The sequence below is a fragment of the Sporisorium graminicola genome, chromosome SGRAM_16 (assembly GCF_005498985.1).
Source record: "Sporisorium graminicola strain CBS 10092 chromosome SGRAM_16, whole genome shotgun sequence".
Lineage (NCBI taxonomy): Eukaryota > Fungi > Basidiomycota > Ustilaginomycetes > Ustilaginales > Ustilaginaceae > Sporisorium > Sporisorium graminicola.
The window spans coordinates 125398-146266 of NC_043726.1; the positions used below are offsets into that span (position 1 = coordinate 125398).

Sequence of the window (20869 nt, forward strand, 5' to 3'; positions counted from 1 at the left end):
ACACAAACACAGGACGGGAGAACAGCAAGACATCCATGAAGTGAGCATTTACGTTTAGCCCATAGGCACGTCGGCGCGAATCTAGAACTTCCTTTGCACGGGGGCGATGAGCTTGCCGGGCTTCTTGGACACCCTTGGCAAGTTGAGGCGCTGGGTCTCGATGCGCGTGTTCCACTCCTTGCCGAGGGGCTGTTTAAGCGCAGCCTCGTACTGGGCGACGCTGGTGTACGGGTAGGGGAGATCGCGAGCGCGGTACTTGTCCTGCTTCTTGTCGCGGCGTTCCGAGATGATGACGTGGGCCATGTGTGCGTCTTTGCGCCGCGCGGCGTCGATTCCGGCGATGGTGCGCAGGTGGTGCGGGTGCGTGGCGGGGCGCGTGCGGATGCCGCGGCCGCCCCAGCTGCCCCACCCGGGCAGGCGCGTGTCGACCGTCTTGGACGCATCGGCGTCGACCGTGGCCTGCTTTTCGGCGACAAACTCGGAAACAACGTCGTCGGCGGCAAACGCGTCGGCGACGAGCTCGCGCTGCTGCAGCGCCGTCACCCTCCCTCCCGCTACCCCGGCAGCCGCGGCAGCGCGCTTCTTCTTCGATACCGCGGGCACAACGCTCATCGGCTGCTCCTCCTCCTCTTCATCGTCACTCCCCTCCTCGCCGTCAGAGCGGTTGCGCAGTCGCGAGGACAGGTCGATCGAAATCGCCTCGTCGTTCCGACGCGCTGTGACGGCAGAGGCGGATTTGGACGCAGACTTGGACGCGCGCAGGGCTGACTTGCTTGCGGCGACGGCAGAGGTCGAGTTGGCCGAGAGCGAGGAGTCGTTTTTCTTGCGCGAGAGCTTGCTGGCTTGGCCAGTCGAGTCGATCGTGAGCCAGGGGTTGGCAGCGTCATCGTCGTCATCGTTTTCGGAACCAGCGTCGGCACCGTGCGAACGGGGGAGCGTTGGCTTGGTGGGGTTGGATTGAGATTTGGAGCGAGGGGTGGATTTGGTGATTGTGGCGTCTCCTCCGACCTCGAGCCCTCCACTGGAAGCACCGTTGACGGGGCCGGAAGAGGGTTTGGATGGCTTGGACGTATCCTCGCCCTGCGCGGAAGCAGCTTTCTTGTTCTGCACCGCAACTGGGGCCGAGCTCGTCGCAGCCGTAGTGCCATACATGGCACGACCTTTGTTGCCTTGCACGTAGACCGAGCTACCGCCGTTCTCGGCCTGGCTACCCTTGCGCGCGATCACCGCCTCGCCCACATCCTCGTCATCACTGTCTCCACCATCAGCCTCGGCACCCAACCCCTGCATCTCGGTCACAAAGTCATCCACCTCTCCCTGGATCTTAGCATATTGCCTTTCCCTAGCATCCTTCATGAACTTCATGTTGTACACGCCCTTCTTGCCGCCGACGCGCTCAAACTCTTGCTCGTCCTTCCTGCGTTTCGCATCTTCTTTGGCTTCGAGCGCAGAGAGCTCGTCGAAGGCGTCCCCTGCTACTCGTTCGGGATGGTCTTCGCCCTCAGCGGCGGCAGATGCATCCGAGTAGTCGTCCGAATCGGAATCATCGCCCAGTTCACGACCCTGGATCTTGCTACGCAGCTCGGCGCCGCGGCGGAGCTGCGCATCGAGCTCGTTGCGCGCCTCTTGGTTGTGCTCGCCATGTCTGGCGTGAAGAATGTTCTTGGCCCACTTGGAGGTGTTTTTGTGCTTCAACGTCGCACGTTCGCGCGCACGGTCACGTTCAGCCTTGAGCCGCTCCTCCATCTCCCCCTCGGAATCCATGTCCTCCATGTCCGACCCCAGCTCCTTCATCTGCTCCTTCAGCCGCTCCTTCTCTTTACGGTGGATCTTGCGGTACGCCTTGCTCTTGATCTTGCTCACGCGCTTCGCCTTCTGCTCGGCACGGAACATGAGCATGCGCATACGTCGCAGCTCGTCGCGCCTCGCACGCGCCTCCTCCGGGTCGAGCTTGTTCATGGCCAGATCCTCTTGCTGCGCAAGCTGTTTCTCCGTAAGCCCGCCTTGGGCGAGCATGGCGGCGATGGACGCCTCCATGTCGTTGTCCGGCGTGAAGGTTGCAACGAGCCCGGAAGTGGAGGCTTTGGTGACAGCAGGCTTCTGCAGCGGGAACGACAGGTGCTCGGCGTCGCGCAGGCGGTTGATGGTGGGCTGCCAACCTTGGACCTCGTCACGCGTGATCGAGTAGGCGCCTTGCCTGTCGAGTCTGTCCTGCACTACCGAGGGGAGGGGGGCAGAGAGTGCTCCCCCGCCCTTTTTGGATGCGGCGGGGACGTTGTCGTGGGAGGCAGACGACTTGGAGTTGGCGAGAAGCTTGGTGTTCTTGCGCACGTCAGCGAAATCAATGTTGGACGAGAGCGGGTTCATGAAATCTTCAAGCCGCAGGGTGGAGCCAGAGTGAGCAGCGGCGAATTCTGTTTCGGGGATGGCTTCTGTGCGTTCGGACAGCACTCGACGCGAACGTTTGGAAGAAGGCTCGGCGTCGGAGCCCGCTTCCGAGTCAGAAGTGGATGCGTTACGCTTGGATCCAGCCGCAGCAAAAGACTCGATGTGCTTGGCAAGCTTGCTGCTGCTCTGATCGTTGTCATCGTCCGATTCTTTGTCGTCTTGATCCTCCTCGTCGTTGTCGTTGTCGTCGTCGGAAGACTCCGAGGCAGCATCGAGCATGCGAGATAGATCCATCATTCCATCGTCCTGGCCGTCATCTGCATCGTCCTCGTCAGAATCGTCGACGTCAGAATCGGCAGCCTTGCGCTTGCTGCTCTTGGCACCTTTGCCAAACGTCCAACCTTGAAACTTTTCCTCGTCGCTGTCGCCGAAGGCTTCGTCGGAATCAAGCTCCTCATCGCTTCCCTCAATGCTTGCATTCAGCTCGTCCTCCGAGTCAAACACCTTTGGGCCGATAGGAGCGGCGTTGCTGTCGTCGCTGTCCTCGTCCTCATCGTCGTCATCGCCGTCCTCGTCGGCGCGACGACGTCGTTGCTTGCCCTTGGCTTTGGAAGGAAGGTCGGCGTAATCATCGGCTTGCATACCGGCTAGAGCACGGCGTGTGCCTCTGCCCGGTTTGGAAGTAGCCGAGGTGGAAGCCTGTGCGAAATCATATACGTCGTGCAGGCCTGTAGGAGCGGCATTGTTGGAGGAGCCAGAGGAACGAGGAGTGCGTCGAGATTTACCGCCAGAAGAGTAAGCTGCCGATGAGAAGGGCGCTGAAGAGTCGTTGCCACCTCCACGACGACCGCCTGTGCGTCCATTGGATGCAGTGGACGAGGAGGCGCCACCGCGAGACCCGCGCTGTCTGGCCATGCTGACGTATGGGAATGTGGCAGTTCTGATACAAAGTCAGCTGTTTGCGAAACGATGCTGAGAGGTAGAGGCTGTTTGTTGAGGGGGTGGCCAGCAATACCCTTGAGGATGATGGAGTAGAGTAAGAATGAAGCCTGAGAGTGATTTTGCAGGGAGGCAAATTTTGATCTGGTCCCTTTTCACCGTGTTCATGTGGCCAGTTAGAAATTTCAATTGCCAGGGTCTTGCAGAAGAATCGAATCTGTATTGAATTTTTTGCTCTGGCTGGATGTGGAGTTCAAATTGCCCTTTTCTTCTTGTCAAAAAATTTAGGCTTTGACAAGGCGTTTTGCTCGGTTCAGAAGAAACTCGCAGTCTGGTTGCCTTCATCCTCACCATCAACACTATCTCCTCACCACCACCTTGGACGAACATCCCCAGCAAAAGCGGAAGGACCCACTAGCTCGGAAGCTCCTGTTCCTGGATCTATCCATCTCTGTCTAGTCATCTCCGCCAAACTCTGGTCTTTGTCTCCTCAACTCGGTCCTCCGGTACCCACCCGCACATACCCACACCATGCGACCGCTCACAGAAGAAGAGACCAAAACGCTCTTCGAGAAGCTGGCCAATTACATCGGCAAGAACCTCGTCAACCTCATCGACCGTGCCGATGACCCGCATGTCTTCCGCCTGCACCGCGACCGCGTCTACTACGTCTCGGAATCGTCCATGCGCCTCGCCATCTCGATCGCGCGCCCCAACCTCATGTCGCTCGGCACGTGCTTTGGCAAGTTCAGCAAGACAGGAAAGTTCCGTCTGCACGTGACGGCACTCGACTACCTGGCGCAGCACGCAAAGTATAAGGTCTGGATCAAGCCCAACGGCGAGCTGCCGTTCTTGTACGGCAACCACGTGGTCAAGGCGCATCTGGGTAGGATCACGGACGACACGCCGGAGCATGCGGGTGTGGTGGTGTTGAGCATGAGCAATACTCCGCTCGGGTTTGGGGTGACGGCGAGGAGTACGGTTGATACGAGGAAGCAGGATCCGACGAGCATTATTGTTTTCCACCAGGCGGATGTGGGCGAGTATCTGCGTGATGAGGATACGCTGTTTTAAGGCTGCGGTGGTTTCCGTCGAGAACAGCAACGTACATGTGGTAGCTAGCACCTGGCAAAGCCAGAGGCAAATCTGTCTGGCAACGACAGCCTGTTCCCCTTCCTCTCTCGTTCCCTCTTTGTACTTGTAGCCCTCTCCCTTGTTTAACTTTCTAGTTACCTTCAGTGTCAAGTCTCTGCCCATGCACTCGGCATCCAGGCAGTCCACTGCAATAGCAAACGACGCCAGAGTGAGGGCCTAAGATGGGTTTTGTGAAGCAGAGCAGACAATGGTCTATCATTACAAAGCGTCGGCTAAGCAATGGAGGGGTGTCGTGTGACGTGCTGTTGCGGTGGAAATTGCGAAATTTGCGAGCTGCTCTTGTCAGCCAGCTGAGGCGCTGCGACTCAGTTGCCGAAGGAAGCATGGCGCACTTGTCAGTCATTGCCGGTCTTTCCCCACCCAAGTGCGTCCCCTTAGAGGTGGTTCCTTGTTGTTCACCTACCACCATCTCAACCTTGCTTGCTCTTCTCTGCGAGAGGACTTTCGATCAGTTTTTAGTGATGGTTGTGATCACACGCCAAACGCTCGGCTCAATGCAGGGCACGCCGCCTGCTGGTGGCGAGCACACGTCGTGGGTGCTGGTGACCATCTCGCGCCTGCTCGGTTGGGTCTATACGCTGGCGTGGTCGCTGTCGTTCTATCCGCAGGTGATCCACAACTACATTTCCAAGTCGACACGAGGCTTGTCGTCGGATTTCGTCGTGCTGAATGCTGCAGGGCACACGTCGTATCTGGTGTACAACGGGCTGCTGCTGTTCTACCCGCCCGTGCGGCGGGCGTACCGGAAGGCTCATGAAGGGCGGGAGAACGTGGTGCAGTTCAACGACTTTGCGTTCTCGGCACACGCCGCGCTGCTCGCGATCATCACCCTCGCCCAGTACGCTGCGTACAAGCAGCCCGACCAGAGCGTCTCGCGCCCCGTGCGCCTCGGCCTCACCGCCGCGCTTTCCGTCGCCGTCTTCCTCGCGGGCGCCAAACGTCTCAAGCTCGTCACCTGGCTCGACATCGTCGCCGCCGCCTCGACGCTCAAACTCATCATCACACTCACAAAGTACCTCCCGCAGATCAAGCTCAACGCAGACCGCAGATCCACCCAGGGCTTTGTCATCGAGAATATTTTGTTGGACCTCACCGGCGGTGTGCTCAGCCTGGCACAGCTGCTCGTCGACGCCGTGTGGATCCAGGGCAGCTGGTCCGGCGTGACGGGGCTCTGGGGCAAGCTGGGCCTCGGGCTGTTGAGCATCGCGTTTGACGTGGTGCTCGTGTGGCAGCATTATGTGCTGTATGGACCCGTCAATGTCAGTGTCGAGCCCGGGGTGGAGAGCGAGGCGCACGACGAGGAGCACCGAAGCGCCGCAAGGAGCGAAGGGTACGGAAGCACCGCTCAGCCTGCCTCGGCGGCAGCATCGTCGTCTACGAGGCCGAACCAGCATCAGGCGACAGAATCGTCTTCTCTGCTCAGATAGGCTTGCACACTTTCGATACGCTTGTACAAATACAATGTTTGCATGTCAAGACACCGCTGCGTCGTATACACATCGTCTGCCTGCTGATCTTGGCCGTCGCTACGCCGACTGTACCGCGTTGCCATCCGGAATCACTGACCTTCAGCTTTCCGTTTGACACCGCTCAGCGCTAGACGGAAGGGCCCACTCGACGGTGTAGCTCGCCCCTCTCCCGTCTCTGCTGGCCCCGATGCTGTCGGTGACCCCGCTGACACGCTCCTGAACCCAGATCCAGCAACGGGCTTGAACCCAGCGCCTCCACCACCACCTGCTGCAGCCGCCGGCGTTCCATCACCCGAAGGCGCCGGCGTCGCACTGCCAATGCGTGCCCATCCGCCGCCACCCGCTTTCGTCGACGTAGCCGTGCCCGTTTCCTCGCCACTCGCCGTCACACTGGCTGCACCGCTCGAGTCGACCCCATTCGGCAGTGGAGACATAAGCATCTCGCCACCACCACCGCCGTCTGCCTTCTTCCTCTTGCCATTCTGCGCGTTTGCTGGTTTCGTCGATTTCTTGAGCTGCATGCCCGCGCTTTTGCCGTCGAGCAGATCGTTCTCCTGCGGTGCAGCACCACGACTGCCTACGCTGAGAACCATGTGCGCTTTGCCCGTACGCTCGCTCCTGCTCTGGAACGCCGCTGACATTCCCGTCGGGGTGTCGCCCGCCGCCATCCGCTCCCTTTTCTTCTCATCTTCGATCTTCTTGAGCCTCTTCTCCTGCTTTTTTGTTCCGGGTTTCTTGCCGTGGAAGACGTGCGAGAGATGCTTCCACGCCTCCTTCTGGTCCAGATCGCGCCCAAACTCGTCGTGATACTTGATCTCGACATCGGGTTTGTAGTCGCGGAAGCGGTCCTGCGCCAATCGCGCCTCTTCCAATTCGCGGTTGCGGTTTTGCGCCTCGCGCGTAGCTTGATCCACCGAGGACCCGGAGGCTTTGGATGCTTGGCGCGCAACTTCGCGCTCCTGCTCTTCGCGACGTCGAGCAGAGAGCCAGGCATCGTACTGACGCTGCTGTTCTTCGCGCGACTTGAGTTCGGGAGTGACCTGGGGGAGCATGCCCTGCTGGCGTAGGAAGGACAGAGTGCCTGCCATTCCGCGGCCGATGATCGCATCGTCGTCTTGCGCTTCGGGCTTCTTGTCGTCCTTGCTTTCGACCTTAATGGCAGCTTCGAGTGCTTCACCTTCTTCAGGTTCTTCCTGGACAGGTTGTAGGTCGATATCGTCGTCGTCGGCCTCGGTCTTGACCGTCGAGGAATTGAGCTCGCGCATGGGCACATCAGCTGCCTCCGTCGAATCTTCTCTCTTGATGTCATTCGCAGCGGTGAGGTCCGCATCCGCAGACTCTCTCCTGCCAGAACGTGACCGCCTAGGAACCTCGCTTTCCGCTGGTCTTTCTCTGATCGCACGCACAAACTCGCTCGTCTCGTCGAATGTGAGGCCTTCTCGTGCAGCGCCAGCCTCGCCACTGCCATTCGCTGGGCCGTCCCCATTGGCGACGACAGGAGTAGCTGCACCCGAAGCACGCTCCGCCTCTTCCGCTGCTCGCTGTGCGGCCAGATTCTTGGCAATCATCTCGGGCGTCATCTTGTTAAACGTCTTTTTGGCTTTTAGACGCCGTGACTTGGCGAGCGAGGCTTGCAATTCGTCATCGTCGACAAAATTATCCGTCTGCTGACGTCGCGGTGGCTTGGCCAACACTTGTTTGGTGTCTTGCATCTCGATGTCGTTTGTGTCTGCGGTGGCTGCACCTTGATCAGCCGCCTTTTCCTCGTCATCATCGTCAAAGCTGATCTTGACCTTGGCGGCCTTCTTGCGTTTCTTAGTCTTTGGCTTTTTGAATCCGATGTCGCCTTCTTGTAAGTAGTCGGACACCTCTTGGTTCTTGTTGTAGTCGAGCGAGAGGAGCTGCTTGTTGGCGAGTTTGGCTGCTTGTTCCGCTTCCTGGCGAAGTCTTGCTTGCCGATCAGCGGAGGAGAGGCTGGCGCCAAGACGGAAGCCAGACTCGGCTTCGGTGGTTGCAAGATGTCCTTCCGGAAGATCGGCGTCGTACTTTGCCAACACTCCGCGCTTTCGCCCCGTTAGCGCCTCTTCGTCGTCGAGGCCGGTGTACTCCTTTGCGCCCTTCTTGCGCTCGATGTTCTTGGCGTCGCGTTGAGCTTGGTCGAGCGCCGCATCCATGAGTTCGTCGTCGGCATCGTCAAGGACACCGGCATCCCTCAGCGTAAGGATACGTTCTTCCCCCTCGCCAAACTCGTCGGCGTTGTGGCCAACACGAAGACCAGCGAGGTCGGACTCTCGATACTGCGCCTGTTCGCGCGCCTCCTGTTCCTCGAGCTCCCGAGCTCTACGAGCGGCGTGCTCCTTTGCACGCTTCTTGGACTCTTTGAGCCATTTGAGCGCATCTTGGGACGAGGACGACGAAGCTTCTCCGTTCTGATCCAGATCACCGAGCGTGGGACCTTTGAGACGACGTGCGGCATCGCGCTTTGCCTGCGCCTTGGCTAGACGCTCCTTGATCTCGGCATCCTCTCGCTCGCGTCGCTCACGATCTTGCTTGTCCCGGAAATTCTTGGATGCCAGAGCATCGCCGTCTAGCTTGGGAGGAGCGTCGGCGGCGGCGGCAGGAGCAGGCGCATCATCGGCTACGAGTGGCTTGAGACCAAGCGAGATGCGAAGCTTGTTGGTCTCTTCGAGCGAGAGCTCTTCCTTTTGAAACTCGGACATGGTTCGATGTTGTGAGCGCGAACGTGACTCTTCGAGTGCGATGACTGGACAACCAGCAACCAGATGCTCACCCTGTTTGTTTATGAAGCCGTCTGCCTGCCACTGTACCAATGCCTTACCGCTGAATGTCGGTGAGTAGCCTGTCCTCCCTGAGTGACCTATGGCGTAAGCGTACGTGATTACAGACCGCCTCCAGTGCTGTCTCGACAAGCCTGGTCGGTACTGCGTTGCGGGTATGTCGTGGTGGAAGAGGTGGAACGGAAAGCATGCAAAAGGTGCAACTCAGCCGGAACTTCGCTCCATCAGAAAACAGGGTTCAGCGAATCAGCCGATGATCTGTTTTGTCGCTCCGTAGCCCGATCGATGGCTTTGGGACGAATTAGGCCATACTTCCAAAAATGGAATTTTCGTTCAATTCGGTTGTTTGGCTGAGCGCAAAGCATTCCGAGATTTGGCGTGGGATGACGCACTTGTGCGATGGCTGCGCCGCTGAATGGGCCCGCTGCTTAAAATCGCAAAAGCGAGAGCTGTGTCGAAGCGCACAAGGCGGCAGAACGCGTGCGTGGTTCCATGTGTGTGTACCGAGTGTGATGAGTGTGGAGGAGTGCAGAAGAGCAGCAGCAGCTCAACAAGGCCTTCTTGGCTACCGAGGCAACGCCAACCTGCGAAACGAGAGGGAGGAAGAGCCTGTGTGCCCATTCGGATCGATGTCTCTTTCCCCTTTCTATTCTAGTCTTCTGTCTGCCTCTTATCTATCGAGCTGACCTTTGCCGTCCTGTCTTCCACTTCCACCATCACCTCCTCTGACCCTTTCCCTACCATCCGCCTACTTCCTTTCTATTGCAAACATGTCGTCCTACGCCGATATCGCAGCCGAAAACGCACCCCCCAAGTCGCAGCAGCCTAAGCCCGACCCAGGCTTTCTAGAGGGCGGCAACTCTGGCGACGTGAACCACGCTGCACCGGACGTCAACTCGGGCAAGGTCAACGTCGTCCCCTCGGATTCCGATCTCGAGCACCTCAAGACGCAATCCCAGGAAGCCTATGACGAAGCTGTTGCCAAGGCGCGTGAGCAGCGCAAGCAGCTCGAAGCCGACGCCAAGAAGGCTTCGGACTCTGCTTCCAAGACGGCCCAGGACGCCAAAAAGGCTGGTCAGGATCTCGCCAGCGATGCCAAGAAGGCGGGCAAGGATGCCGCCGACCAAGCCGAGAAGGTCGGCAAGGATGCGCGTGCCGAAGCCGACAAGTTTGGCAAGAACGCCCGTGCCGAGGCCGAAAAGGCCAGCAAGAAGGCCGGAGAGTACTACGAGAAGGGCAAGAAGGAGCTGTCCAAGGATGCCGAGGTGTTGAGGAAGAGGGGCGAGGAGGGCGCCAAGAAGCTCAAGAAGAAGGCGGGAGAAGCCGAGAAGGAGCTCGAGAGCTTCTGGAACTCGTTCAGCAACGATCCCCAGCAGTGGGGGCCCACGCTCGCCGCCGTCAACGTGGCTCTGCTTGGCGGTCTGGGCATCTACGCATACACGCACAAGGAGCAGGTCCAGCGCACCGACCGTCGCCTTCTCAGTGCCATCACCGTCGGCGTGCTCGGCCTGATTGGAGGTCAGGGCTACTGGGCCAACGAGACGATCAAGAAGCAGAACAGCTCGCTCTGAACCCGCCGCCTTGTATTCCGTGCGTCCTGGCCAAGATGCGTGCCTCTCTGTCTCTCGACCGTCCTGTAATGTACATTTCCTTCCGCCTGCGTCCGCTGTAGTCAGGCTTGGCTGTTTCTACCCCTCACCTCTCGAAATACACACACACGTCTGATATACAAACTGCGCTCAATTTGTCATTCGGAGTAGAGCGTATGAGAGACGCTGTGGTGCAGCTGGCAACACGGAAAAGTCAGGGTATGTGGCTCAGCACAACGGCCAAGAAGCCGGGGTCGGGCCACGGTGCAGGTCTGGGAGCGCGAAACGGAGCAAATGTGTACACTGTCCCAGTTTTCATTCGTCCAAGGAGCACGACGTTCACGAGCCAGACACTTGTGTTGCAGCGAGTATGAAAATGAGAAATTGCGACACCAATGTACAAAGCATGTGAGTGCGACATCTAGTCCTCCATCGGCGCCTCCGCACCTGCACCTGGCGCAGCTGCATCGCCCTCTGCCGCGCCAGCGCCTGCTTCACCCCCTTCTGTCGCCGCCGCCGTCGTCGCAGCAGCAGCTGCCGCCCGCGCGCCCGGAATCGTCTTTGGCTCCAGCCTGTCCATGTACGGCCTCAAGTCTTCTCCCTCGACCACCCTGAACTTTTCTCCGCGTCTTGCATGTGGCGCGCTGACGTCTGCGTCGGCGCCAGGTCCCACTATGGCCACGCTGACCTGGTCCAGCTCGAGATCCTTGTTCTGCGGCAGCGTGTCCCTAAGTGCGTAGAGGCCGTGCAGCACGAGGTCCTCCAGGCTGGCGTTGGGGAAATCTTCGAATTTGCGCTCGAGGTACGTCTTGGCCGACTGCGAGCGAGCGCCGATCGACATGGCGTAGTATTCGAAGCAGTTGGCAGTGGGTGTAAACTCGTACAGATGAGGACCGGTCGAGTCGACACCGATGATCAGGAAGCCTACACCGTAGGGACGCTTGCCGTAGTCCATCGTGTTATACTGCGCACGGTCTGCCAACGAGTCGACAACTCGGGAGAGGGGCAAGGGGCGAGAGTAGACCAGACGCGACGAGAGGGCCAGCTGGCGCATGTAGGTGGACAGAACACGCGCGTCCGAGGTGAGTCCCGAGAAGCCGATGCCGATGTGGTTGTCGATGCGCAGCATCTTCTTCTGGTAGCTTGCCAGCTCCGAGGGAGCTCGTTTGAGTGCAACCAGGATCGCATGTGTGTTGCTGCGCAAGCCAACTACGGCCGAACCCTGCTTGACGGCTTCGAGCGCATATTCGACCTGGTGCAGCCGGCCTTGTGGCGAGAAGACCGTGTTCTCGCTGTCGTACGTGTTGCGGAACATGGTGGTGCAGTGCGGTTACCCAAAGGTGTGAGGGCGAAGGTTGATGCTGTCAGAAGGGGAGAGATGACTACTATTGTGTTGCGTATGTGCTTGCGTGTGGAATACGCGGATAGAAGTGCCTCTTTTGCTACGATGGTGTTTGTGTGTGCGTAAGAGGCAGGATACGGAAAGTCGGAGATGTGGATCAAGAGGACGCAGCGCAAAGAGTTGGAGAAAGAAGAGCGTTCTGAAAGTGGAGCGTGCTCGAGCCCTGGAAAAGTAACAGCCAAATGGGCGCACCAACGCGTACACTGTGGCAGAGCGTGCGTAAGTTCCCATTTCTGAGGGTGATCGACCTGACAAGAAATACTTCGCTGCCAAGCCTGTCTGTCTGTCCAGCCTCGCAGCCTCTTTCTCTTGTGACTGTCGCTGACCAATTTCCTCCGCTTTGATTGATATCCGACTTCCGCGGTCAACTCGGACCAACACTCTTTTCTAGCTCGATGCTTCTTGCCTTCTCTCACATCTATCTTGGATCAACACGACACACAAACACACACAAAGACGAGATGGCATTCGTGGCACCGGCAGTGCGCTGGCCTGATGCCGTGGCATCCCACCTGCCACAACCGCTCAAAGAGTCAGGCATCCCTCCACAATACTTTGTCATTGTTCCCGCAACGCTCCTCGCCGTGCTCCTGACATACACGCTCTCGAAGGCGTCTGCCAGAGTCAACACTCCACACTTGGTTTCTGCCGGATCATCAGAGCAAGAGTACACCACCAAGCGCTCGCACAATCGCCCAGCGACGGTCCTGCTCGTCGGTCTCAGCGACACGGGCAAGACATCGCTCTTCTCGTCGCTCGTCTACCAGACCACGCCAGCAACGCTGCCGTCGCAAAAGCTGTCCCAGGGCCTTGTTGCTGCTTCGGCGCTCGATGCGGATGCGAGCTTGAAACCAGTCACGCTGGTCGATCTACCAGGTCACGCGAGACTTCGCCCTCTGGTTGACGAACATCTCTCGCAAGCGGACGGCCTCGTCATCTGCGTCGATGCCGTCATGGCTTCCAAAGCCTCCACCTCCTCGGCTTCTCGTCAAGGCGACGCCGAGACCATCACCGACGTAGCCGATGTGCTCCATTCGACGCTCACCACGCTCGCCAGACAACGTGCTCGCTCGTCGAATGGTATCGCTCCGCCGTCCGTGCTCGTCCTCTTCACGCGCGCCGATCTCTCGCCTCTTCTAGGTGGGGCTGCTGCAGGCACGGATGCGACCAAGGACGAGAAACGCCGTGCGCAGCTGCTTGCGCGGTGCAGGACGACGCTGGAGGCGGAACTGGGGCAGAGGCGCTTCAATATGGGACTGGGTCGACGACGCGCTGGCGCCGGGGGTGGAGGCGCGGCGGGGAATGTCAAGATCGCCGGGCTGGGCAAAGTGGCTGACGGTGATTCGGGCGCAAGCGGTGCGGGAGGCGGGGTGTTTGGATGGATCAAGCGCGCGCTCGGCTTGGCAGGCCCGGGTGGAAACGTTTCCGCGGACGCAGGCGAGGGCGAGGAGGAAGAAGAAGACGACGAGGTGGTCGACTACATCGACTGGGCGGCGAGTCAGAGGGCGCTTTCCGGTGCGAGCGACACGCCGCTCGGCGCATCGAGTTTCAGCCTGGACAGGTTGGACGAGGACGTCGTGTTCGGTGGCAAGGTCGAGTTCGCGCTCGCCAGTGTAGGCAAGACCAGGTCGTGGGCTCACAAGCATGAGGAGGAGCCGGAGGAGGAAAGCAAGCCGGTCGACGTCAGCGGTGGGCTGCATGATCTGAAGAGATGGATTGTCGGGCTTCAGTCTTAGGTTGCCCTGGGAAGTCGTTCACTCTTTGTACTACGAAAACATGGCACACCACACAGGCAAGTTACAGCATTCAAACCCGGTTCCTGAGCTATTTCAGTTCCAGCTTGCCTCTTCTAAGCACTTCTATCGTACACATCACGCCCGCTCTTGCCCCAGCAAGCGCCGCGCGCTTCACAAATGCCAAGGCGTGCCCTGCGGAACGTTCCACTTGCTCCACGTGTCCTCGATGCCCATGTCGAGCTTGAGGTCCCGCTTGATCCCGCTGCCTGCTGGCGCGTCGCCCTCGTTGGCCGGGTTGCGGAAGACGATGCTCTCGTACAGTCCCAGACTGAGGTGGATGCCCGAGGGGCCCGGGGTGAAGTGCGCCTTGGGCGTGTCGCCCTGGATGAGGGCGAGTATGTTGGAGGTGATGGTGTCGATCTGGCCCATGGCGGCGCGGACGGTTTTGCTGGCGCCCGAGTTGGCGATGTCGCCGAGCGCGAACATTCTTTGTGCGAGCGGGGAGGGTGCAGAGGATGCGAAGTCGATCTGCATGGTGGGGAGGACGTTGATGAAGCCGTCGGGCGAGAGGGCGTGCGGGGCGAACGAGGCGAGCAGCGCCGAGTGCGGCGTTTGGCCGGTACACATGAGCACGAGGTCTGCGGGCACCTTGGTGCCGTTCTGCAGTTCGACGTCGAACGTCTGGCCGGGCGCGAACGAGGGGAAGCCGCCGGCGGGGATCACGACACGGCTGCCGAGGTGGGTCGATACCCCGCGCTCAGCGAAGCGCTTGGCGACAATGGCGTGCAGCTCCGGGTGGAACTTGTTCATCACGCGCTCGCGGCTGTGCAGCAGCGTCACCTTCTTGCCCGTAGCGGCAGGGTAGAGCTCCGAAATGTCGCACGCCACCTGCACCCCCACCGCACCGCCACCCACGATGACGATGCGCTGCGCCTCCTTCACCGCGTCCTGGTACCTGCGCAGCGTCTCGACCGCCTGCTTCTTCGCCTGCACCCCATCCGTGTGCGTCGAGGGCAGCGACCACGGCTGGCACAGCTGCGTCCCCGTCGCAATCGCCAGGAAGTCAAACTCCAGCCTATCCTTCCCGCCCTCCGACGCGCGGTCGAGCTGCAACCATCCCTTACCGGCGCCCTCTGGCGCAGCGTGCACCGAGAGTGCCCGGGCGTGCACGATGCTCGCCTTGTCCCTGGCCGCCTCAAACGTGTGCGTGTACGGGATGAGCGCCTTTTCTTCGCCGCCGCGGTGCAGCACGGCGAAGCGCGGGAAGGTGAACAGGTGGTGGAAGTGCGAGTTGGCCTCGACAACAACGACGCGGTGCGAGGCGGGCAGGACGGGGATGAGCGCCTGTGCGAGTCGCATGCCGACGTACGAGCCGCCGACGATGGCGATGGTAGATGGTTTGGCGGTCGACATGGCGGTGGCAATGTTCATGGGCTCGGCTTGCGGGATGTCTTGATGCTGCTGCTGGTGGTGGTGGTGATGATGATGGTAGCGGTAGAAAATGAACGAGAACAAGAGGGGAAAGAAGACGGATGCGAGGGCAAACAGGCGGGTTGATATATGCATTTGTGGCCTGCTGAGTCGGGTTTTCGAGTAGGAAGCAAAGGCGGGGCCTGTGCTAGCCTTGACTCTGCTGTGAGCCTTATACCAGACGAGAGCTGCGAAGAGGGAGCCGTCCGCGGAGCACAATGTCCAGCACGAAGACTGCACACCGCGGCCCGCTATCGCCGTTTTCGCAAAGCACAGAAAAGACCGGCTGGAGTGGGGGGGGGGGGGCACACTACCCAGGTGCACGCAGTCTCGGCCTCGGCTGAACGGCTTTTGCAGGAGCTTCTTCTCCCCTCGAAGCTTTTTATCAGATAAAACGTTGCCAGCAGCTGTTCCTCGCTCGCTCACACACAGCTCTATCTCCCCCAGACCAACAGCACGCCTGCAGCGACCTCGCGAGGCTACACCGCCGGCACTGTTCATTCCTTCGACTCAGCATTTCATGCTTCCGTGCCCTCGTCTCGCCCGCGGAGATTTTTGATCGGTGCTCAGCACCGGCGGTCGAGCGTACTGCGCATTGGAACTGATTCTATACGCACCCTCGTCGATGCATATTGCGTTCGTGAGAAAGATGACACGGCTCATCAACCCCTCATGAGATTGACCTCGGCACAGAGCGCAGCGCCAGAGCCTACCATCGAAGCATTGTGCCCTGTGGTTTGGTCGACCGTGTGTGTTTGGCTCGGTGCAGAAGCAGGAAAATTGTTCTTCCCCGAACCGAAGCTCGCGCGTTCTATCCCGGCCGAAACCTGACGTGCCCAATAGCACAATCTCGCGCGAGTTCTCACACCACCTTGTACGCAGCGGGACCATGGTGGACAGCGACATGGTGGTTGTATAGAGCAGGAGGAGCTGCGTGACGAGTGCACGAAGGGGTGTCAAGATCACGCGTACATGCAGCAGCATCTCAGAGGCCATTCAATTTCTGTGCCCTGTCCGGCTAGCCAGCCCGTATCGGCGCAGAGCATCACCAGCGCCACCTGCTGTTCATACCGAATCCTGCCTGCCAAAAATGAGTCCAAACGGCAACAACTTCCAGGATCCTCACAGACAAGCCATGCAAAGAGAGCAAGACTAACCCCCATCGCCCCTGGGTGACCTCAATTGGCTAGACCGACAAAGAAAAGACTGTGATTGTGTTCATGTAGCTGTGAATGGTATACTGTGTGCAACCCAATAAGATCTCCATCCTCCACTCCATACACGGCTCCCAACGGAAAGTCGATCATCTCTGCGAATCGCGCGAACCAAGCTTCCGTCGCAGATCACGGGCCGGTCTCGAAGTCGACAACTTGCGCGACACAGGCGGGGAACCCTCCAGATCGCCCGTCCACGCACTATCACCTCTTGTCGCCTCCCCAGCCGCCTGCTCCTCCGCAGGCGGTTCGGGCAAAGGCGCTGCAACGTACTGCGATTGGGCCCACTCCCTCGCGATCTTGGAAGCCGCCGTTTCCACTCCGTTACCACTCGCACTATCACCCCGCCTCGAATGACGCTTGAGCACGGCCGGCGCAACCGAAGCTTCCTTCTGCGCCACCTTGGGCGATGCTCTCGGCGACTTCTTTGGCGAGCGCACCGAATTACCTCGAGGAGGCGTCGTCGGCTCCCCATTCGCAGCACGGATGACGCGCGGATCAAACGACGGATACTCGGCGAACGTCGAATCGTTCGACCTGAAATGCCCGTTCACGTCCTCGGATGGGTCCACACCCCCAGGACGTGATCGCCCGGCATTCGACCCAAGTCCGACCATCGGCAAAGATGAAATTCCAAACGACTCGGTCACATCCTGCGGGATCGACATGGTCGCCTCCCTCTCGCGACCAGGCCAGACGCGAGCCACAGCAGGTGGAGCCCGCATAGGTTGAACTCTCGTCCTACTCGACCGACCCGGCGAGTCGTTGGGCCCATCATGACGTTCCTCCATATCTGGCGTATTGCCCGCCGAAAACGTCGACGCCAACTGATCGTCCGGACGGATCACAAATCCACCGGGCCGACTCGACTGCTCGGCTATCGCAAACTTCATCGCCGTGTTCATCGCTATACGTGGTCGCGATTGCACCATCGACATCATCGACGCCTCGAGATCGACACTTTCCGGCACCGCAGGCAGCGTCCGTGTCTTTTCGTGGAAACCACCGCCAACACCACCGCCGTGCTCGTCTCCTCCAGATCCAGTCCCCGACGAAGCATTGCGATTGAAACGACGTCGCAAAGCACCGCCATTCCCGCCGCCTCCATCGCCGCTGTTCTGACTCGCCTCCGGCTGGGGTACGTCAAAGTTGCGGAAGAAAATCGAGCCAATGGTCAGCACACCAAACACGGCCGACACCCAGGCCGCCGTGCTGCCTGCCGCCGCAATCGAGTAATTGACAACGTCCGGCCCACGCAAAGCCCTCTCGTACTCCACCGCCGCCAGGTAGATGGTGATAGCGCCGAAGCTGCACGCAGCCGAGATAATGCCGAAATACAGGATCAGCAGATTGATCAGACAGCGGCGCAGATACCTGTACCGCGACATGGGACCACCCGAGAGAGAGACGCGCTTGCGTCGCACCGACCTGGTCGAGTTCGGTCCGCCGCCCCTGTTGCTACTTGTCCTCGTGTCTAATCGCATCAACCTGCGGAACGCCGATGGCGACCGCGGTACGATGGTCGGCGAGCCGTTCGCCTCGTCGTTCTCGGCAGTCAGGCTTGCCACCTGTCCGCTGCGAGACGTGAGGCCAGGCGTGTTGGCTCCATGCGCTGGTGTGGGCTCCTGCCGCAACGCCGATTCGAGACCCATGACGTCGACGGCACTCTTGAAAGAGGCACCGGCGCCGCTGCGATGAGTGCCTCGACTGTCATCCGACGCGTCACGGTCTTCGTAGATGTCATCCAAGGGCGCGCCAAGCGCAGAGGTGGGATGCACCGCCGACCACACGGGCCGCGAGCGATCCTGCGCCGACAGCCCCGCTGCCAGGCGACCTGTGGGCGGCTCGGCACGCGAATCGTGGGTGAGCACGCTGACTTGGGTGTGCCTTGTTGTTTCTGCGAGCTGCGCCTCGAGCTTCTGCTGATAGCTGAGCAGGATGCCTCTCTGTCTGGTCACCTGGCGGTAGAGAAGATATACGAGTACACCACCGGCAGGAACGTAAAACACGAGGAAAAGAAGTGCCCAAAATGCCCACAGCACAAATCCGATGTCGATATAGTAGTAGGATCGCGTCCAGTTAGTGAAAATGGTGTAGGCCTGCGAGCGAAAGTCGTTGACAGCCGCTTGGTCGACCAGGGCATCAGCAACAGTCGAAGCTAGCAGCATTTGAAAGCGGTGATCCCACTTCTGCCAGTCTTCAAAAGTGCGAGACATCTTGACCGAAGACAGGCAGACGGGTGGAAGCAGCGAAATGATGAGAATGACGGGGACACCCCAGCACGACAGATTGACAATCAAGGGCCAAGGAAGATGACCTTTGGCGCTGGTCTTGTTGCGTGCGGCAGTGGGCTTGTCGAGCGCACCGGGTGCGGTGTAGAAACTGCCCCATCCTGTGAGGAAGGCGCCAATATAAAGAGGGATCCAGACCAAAGAGCGAGCGGCTTGGAAGATTCTGATCAACCATGCCTGATGATTATCAAAGATCTGCCATACGACAAAGTTGAACGCGACGGTCAAGATGCCATATGCGCCTTCGAGCAGCAAGAAACAGTTGATAGCGTTGGGAACGAGGTAGGAGCCCTGAGCGCGTCTTTCCACGCGGATAGGATTGAGTCGTCCGTGGTACAGTCGATGTCCCGCGACAGGAAGGCCGATGACGATGAGCAGGCAAATGATGCCGGCGGTGACGAGGATATTGACGAAAAAGTAGGGCTCGAACTCGAGGAAGAAGAGGCGCTTGACGTAGGCTCGAAGCTCAGCGATGGCTGCTCGCTGCACGCCTGCATCCGTAGAGGATAAGCCAGAGACGATGGAGGCTGGAAAGTCTACGGGGTGTGTTGGACCGCGAAAGAGCTGAAAGATGCGGGACGCGATACCCGACAGATCACCAGGCCCGGCGACCGCAGCAGCAGCGGCGGCGGCGGCGGTGGCTGTCCCCGACATGATGCCCTGTATTACTGGTGCTGCCAGCTAAAGCAGGAGTGGAGCGGCGAGAGCGTATAAGAGAGATCTAGCTCAGAGCTTGACCGCAAAAATCTGCGAAGGGAGCATGACACAGCAGAGGTGAGCAGACGCTGAGTGCAGGCTGAGGTAGCGATGGACGTAGCCAGCCTGCAACCTTTTCGAAAGTTTGACGTTGATGTCAAGAGGTGATGACGGCCAGGTGGATGCCGAGTGTGGATATGGTCAGCGACGATTTGGAGTGGTTGAGATGAAGGGACGATAGGGATGAGAGCAAGAAGTAGATACGACCGTTGCTCTGAGCTGGGTTGAGGTGCAAGTCGGCTGGACAGAGATGTGAGTGGTGCTGGTGAACAAGAACAAAGGTTCGTTGGCGCTGTCGGAACGGTACAATTGATGCAGGAACCTAGATGGGCGTCGAGATCAGAGGTGCGCAGAAGAGCGAAAAGCAGAATGGTGGGAGTGGGCTGAGTTCAAGATGGCTCGGCGTACAAGTGCAGGTATGGGTGTAGGCTGCCACGAGATGAGAATGTATCAGTTGAGCCAGTGGCGCAATGATAGCAGAGTAGCGGTGTGCTGAAGAAGATGGAGTGAGGCGGTTGGGGATGAGGGCTTAGATGAAGATGGAAGGTTGAACGTCCAAGGATGAAGGATGGACGATCAGCCCAGACCTGAACGGAGAGTGAAACTCGGAGTCAGAAAAGTGGGCGTCAAACCGCGATCGCTGAACGGCTTTGCCGTTTGAATGCGGAAAGATGGCTTGGCGGCGGATTGTGGAATGGCAAGACGGTAGTGGCGGTCGAGGGAGCAAGTGAGAGAGAGGAAAGGCCGAGAAGACAGTGGCGCCGCAAGGGGGGGAACGAGGACCAGGGACGAAGCAGAGATCCGAGACTCGCTCGGCCTGTGAATCCTCTTTGCCGTTGGTTGGTTTCAGACGAGTGAGATACAGAGAAGCCTCGTAGAAGCCGACGACAGAAGAAAGTAGACCAAGCGATAGCCGTATGGTGTCAGCCAGGGTGGGGCGAATGAACACTCAGCAGAGAAGATCAGCGGGGAAGGTCGCTGGAAGCAAAGAGATACCCTTTCTCATGAAACACGACGGGGAGAAATGATATTACTATTACTTTTTAATAAAAGAAAATCTGGGGATTCGTCACCTGGCGCCGCAAACGAGCAGCAATGTGACAGTCAGTAGAGGCAAGCAAGAGTAAGCGGAGTTGCAAGCTGGGTACGGCCCGAGCAGAGGGGATCCGTATCAAGGTAACGGTCCGTCCGAGTCGGCAGAATCGCTACTGTATCCTACACCAACCAACCAACCCACACACCTCCTGGGTTGTGCTTTTCAGTGATATGCCGAGCTGCAAGAGCGCGGTCAGATAGACGTCGAAAAGTGACTTCTAATTGATTGCAGCACGTAGGTCCAATAGAGCGAACAGGCGGGTGTCTCGTGCCGCCCATTACAGTCGCTTCTGTGCCTGACAACAAAAGGCTGAAATATATATGTATATATATATTAAATAGAAGGTTCTGCGAAAGGCAGTCAGCCGTAATCCTCTTCTTTCATCGGTTGCCAGTGCAAGCGGGCATTTGGAACTTAGCCGCTGGCTGCGTCCAGTGCTGTGCAGTAGACAAACCCAGGACGATCGCCAGGATCAATTCCTCTTCTTGACAGATCTAATTACAAGAGATTGAGTTTGGCGCCAAGATCAGGAGGACGATTTGAAATTTTCAGCAAGCACTAGTTAG

General features: G+C 59.0%; 9 protein-coding genes across 9 annotated transcripts; 4 read left to right on the forward strand and 5 right to left on the reverse strand.

Moving 5' to 3' along the window:
• Positions 1-81: 81 nt before the first annotated feature.
• EX895_002661 (uncharacterized protein) lies at positions 82-3303 on the reverse strand (the record flags this gene model as incomplete). The annotated part of the gene is made up of 1 exon (XM_029883259.1): positions 82-3303. The coding sequence occupies one exon, from the start codon at positions 3301-3303 to the stop codon at positions 82-84; it is 3222 nt and encodes a 1073-aa protein (XP_029740294.1).
• A 555-nt stretch (positions 3304-3858) lies between these two features.
• On the forward strand, positions 3859-4401 carry EX895_002662 (uncharacterized protein; the record flags this gene model as incomplete). The annotated part of the gene is made up of 1 exon (XM_029883260.1): positions 3859-4401. The coding sequence occupies one exon, from the start codon at positions 3859-3861 to the stop codon at positions 4399-4401; it is 543 nt and encodes a 180-aa protein (XP_029740295.1).
• A 575-nt stretch (positions 4402-4976) lies between these two features.
• On the forward strand, positions 4977-5909 carry EX895_002663 (uncharacterized protein; the record flags this gene model as incomplete). The annotated part of the gene is made up of 1 exon (XM_029883261.1): positions 4977-5909. One exon carries the CDS (start codon positions 4977-4979, stop codon positions 5907-5909), a length of 933 nt encoding a protein of 310 aa, XP_029740296.1.
• Positions 5910-6040: 131 nt separating this feature from the next.
• Positions 6041-8671, reverse strand: EX895_002664 (uncharacterized protein; the record flags this gene model as incomplete). Its single annotated transcript, XM_029883262.1, has 1 exon — positions 6041-8671. One exon carries the CDS (start codon positions 8669-8671, stop codon positions 6041-6043), a length of 2631 nt encoding a protein of 876 aa, XP_029740297.1.
• Positions 8672-9519: 848 nt separating this feature from the next.
• EX895_002665 (uncharacterized protein) lies at positions 9520-10320 on the forward strand (the record flags this gene model as incomplete). The annotated part of the gene is made up of 1 exon (XM_029883263.1): positions 9520-10320. One exon carries the CDS (start codon positions 9520-9522, stop codon positions 10318-10320), a length of 801 nt encoding a protein of 266 aa, XP_029740298.1.
• A 439-nt stretch (positions 10321-10759) lies between these two features.
• EX895_002666 (uncharacterized protein) lies at positions 10760-11653 on the reverse strand (the record flags this gene model as incomplete). Its single annotated transcript, XM_029883264.1, has 1 exon — positions 10760-11653. The coding sequence occupies one exon, from the start codon at positions 11651-11653 to the stop codon at positions 10760-10762; it is 894 nt and encodes a 297-aa protein (XP_029740299.1).
• Positions 11654-12201: 548 nt separating this feature from the next.
• Positions 12202-13476, forward strand: EX895_002667 (uncharacterized protein; the record flags this gene model as incomplete). The annotated part of the gene is made up of 1 exon (XM_029883265.1): positions 12202-13476. The coding sequence occupies one exon, from the start codon at positions 12202-12204 to the stop codon at positions 13474-13476; it is 1275 nt and encodes a 424-aa protein (XP_029740300.1).
• Positions 13477-13647: 171 nt separating this feature from the next.
• On the reverse strand, positions 13648-15042 carry EX895_002668 (uncharacterized protein; the record flags this gene model as incomplete). The annotated part of the gene is made up of 1 exon (XM_029883266.1): positions 13648-15042. One exon carries the CDS (start codon positions 15040-15042, stop codon positions 13648-13650), a length of 1395 nt encoding a protein of 464 aa, XP_029740301.1.
• Positions 15043-16249: 1207 nt separating this feature from the next.
• Positions 16250-19105, reverse strand: EX895_002669 (uncharacterized protein; the record flags this gene model as incomplete). The annotated part of the gene is made up of 1 exon (XM_029883267.1): positions 16250-19105. One exon carries the CDS (start codon positions 19103-19105, stop codon positions 16250-16252), a length of 2856 nt encoding a protein of 951 aa, XP_029740302.1.
• Between the last annotated feature and the right edge of the window lie 1764 nt (positions 19106-20869).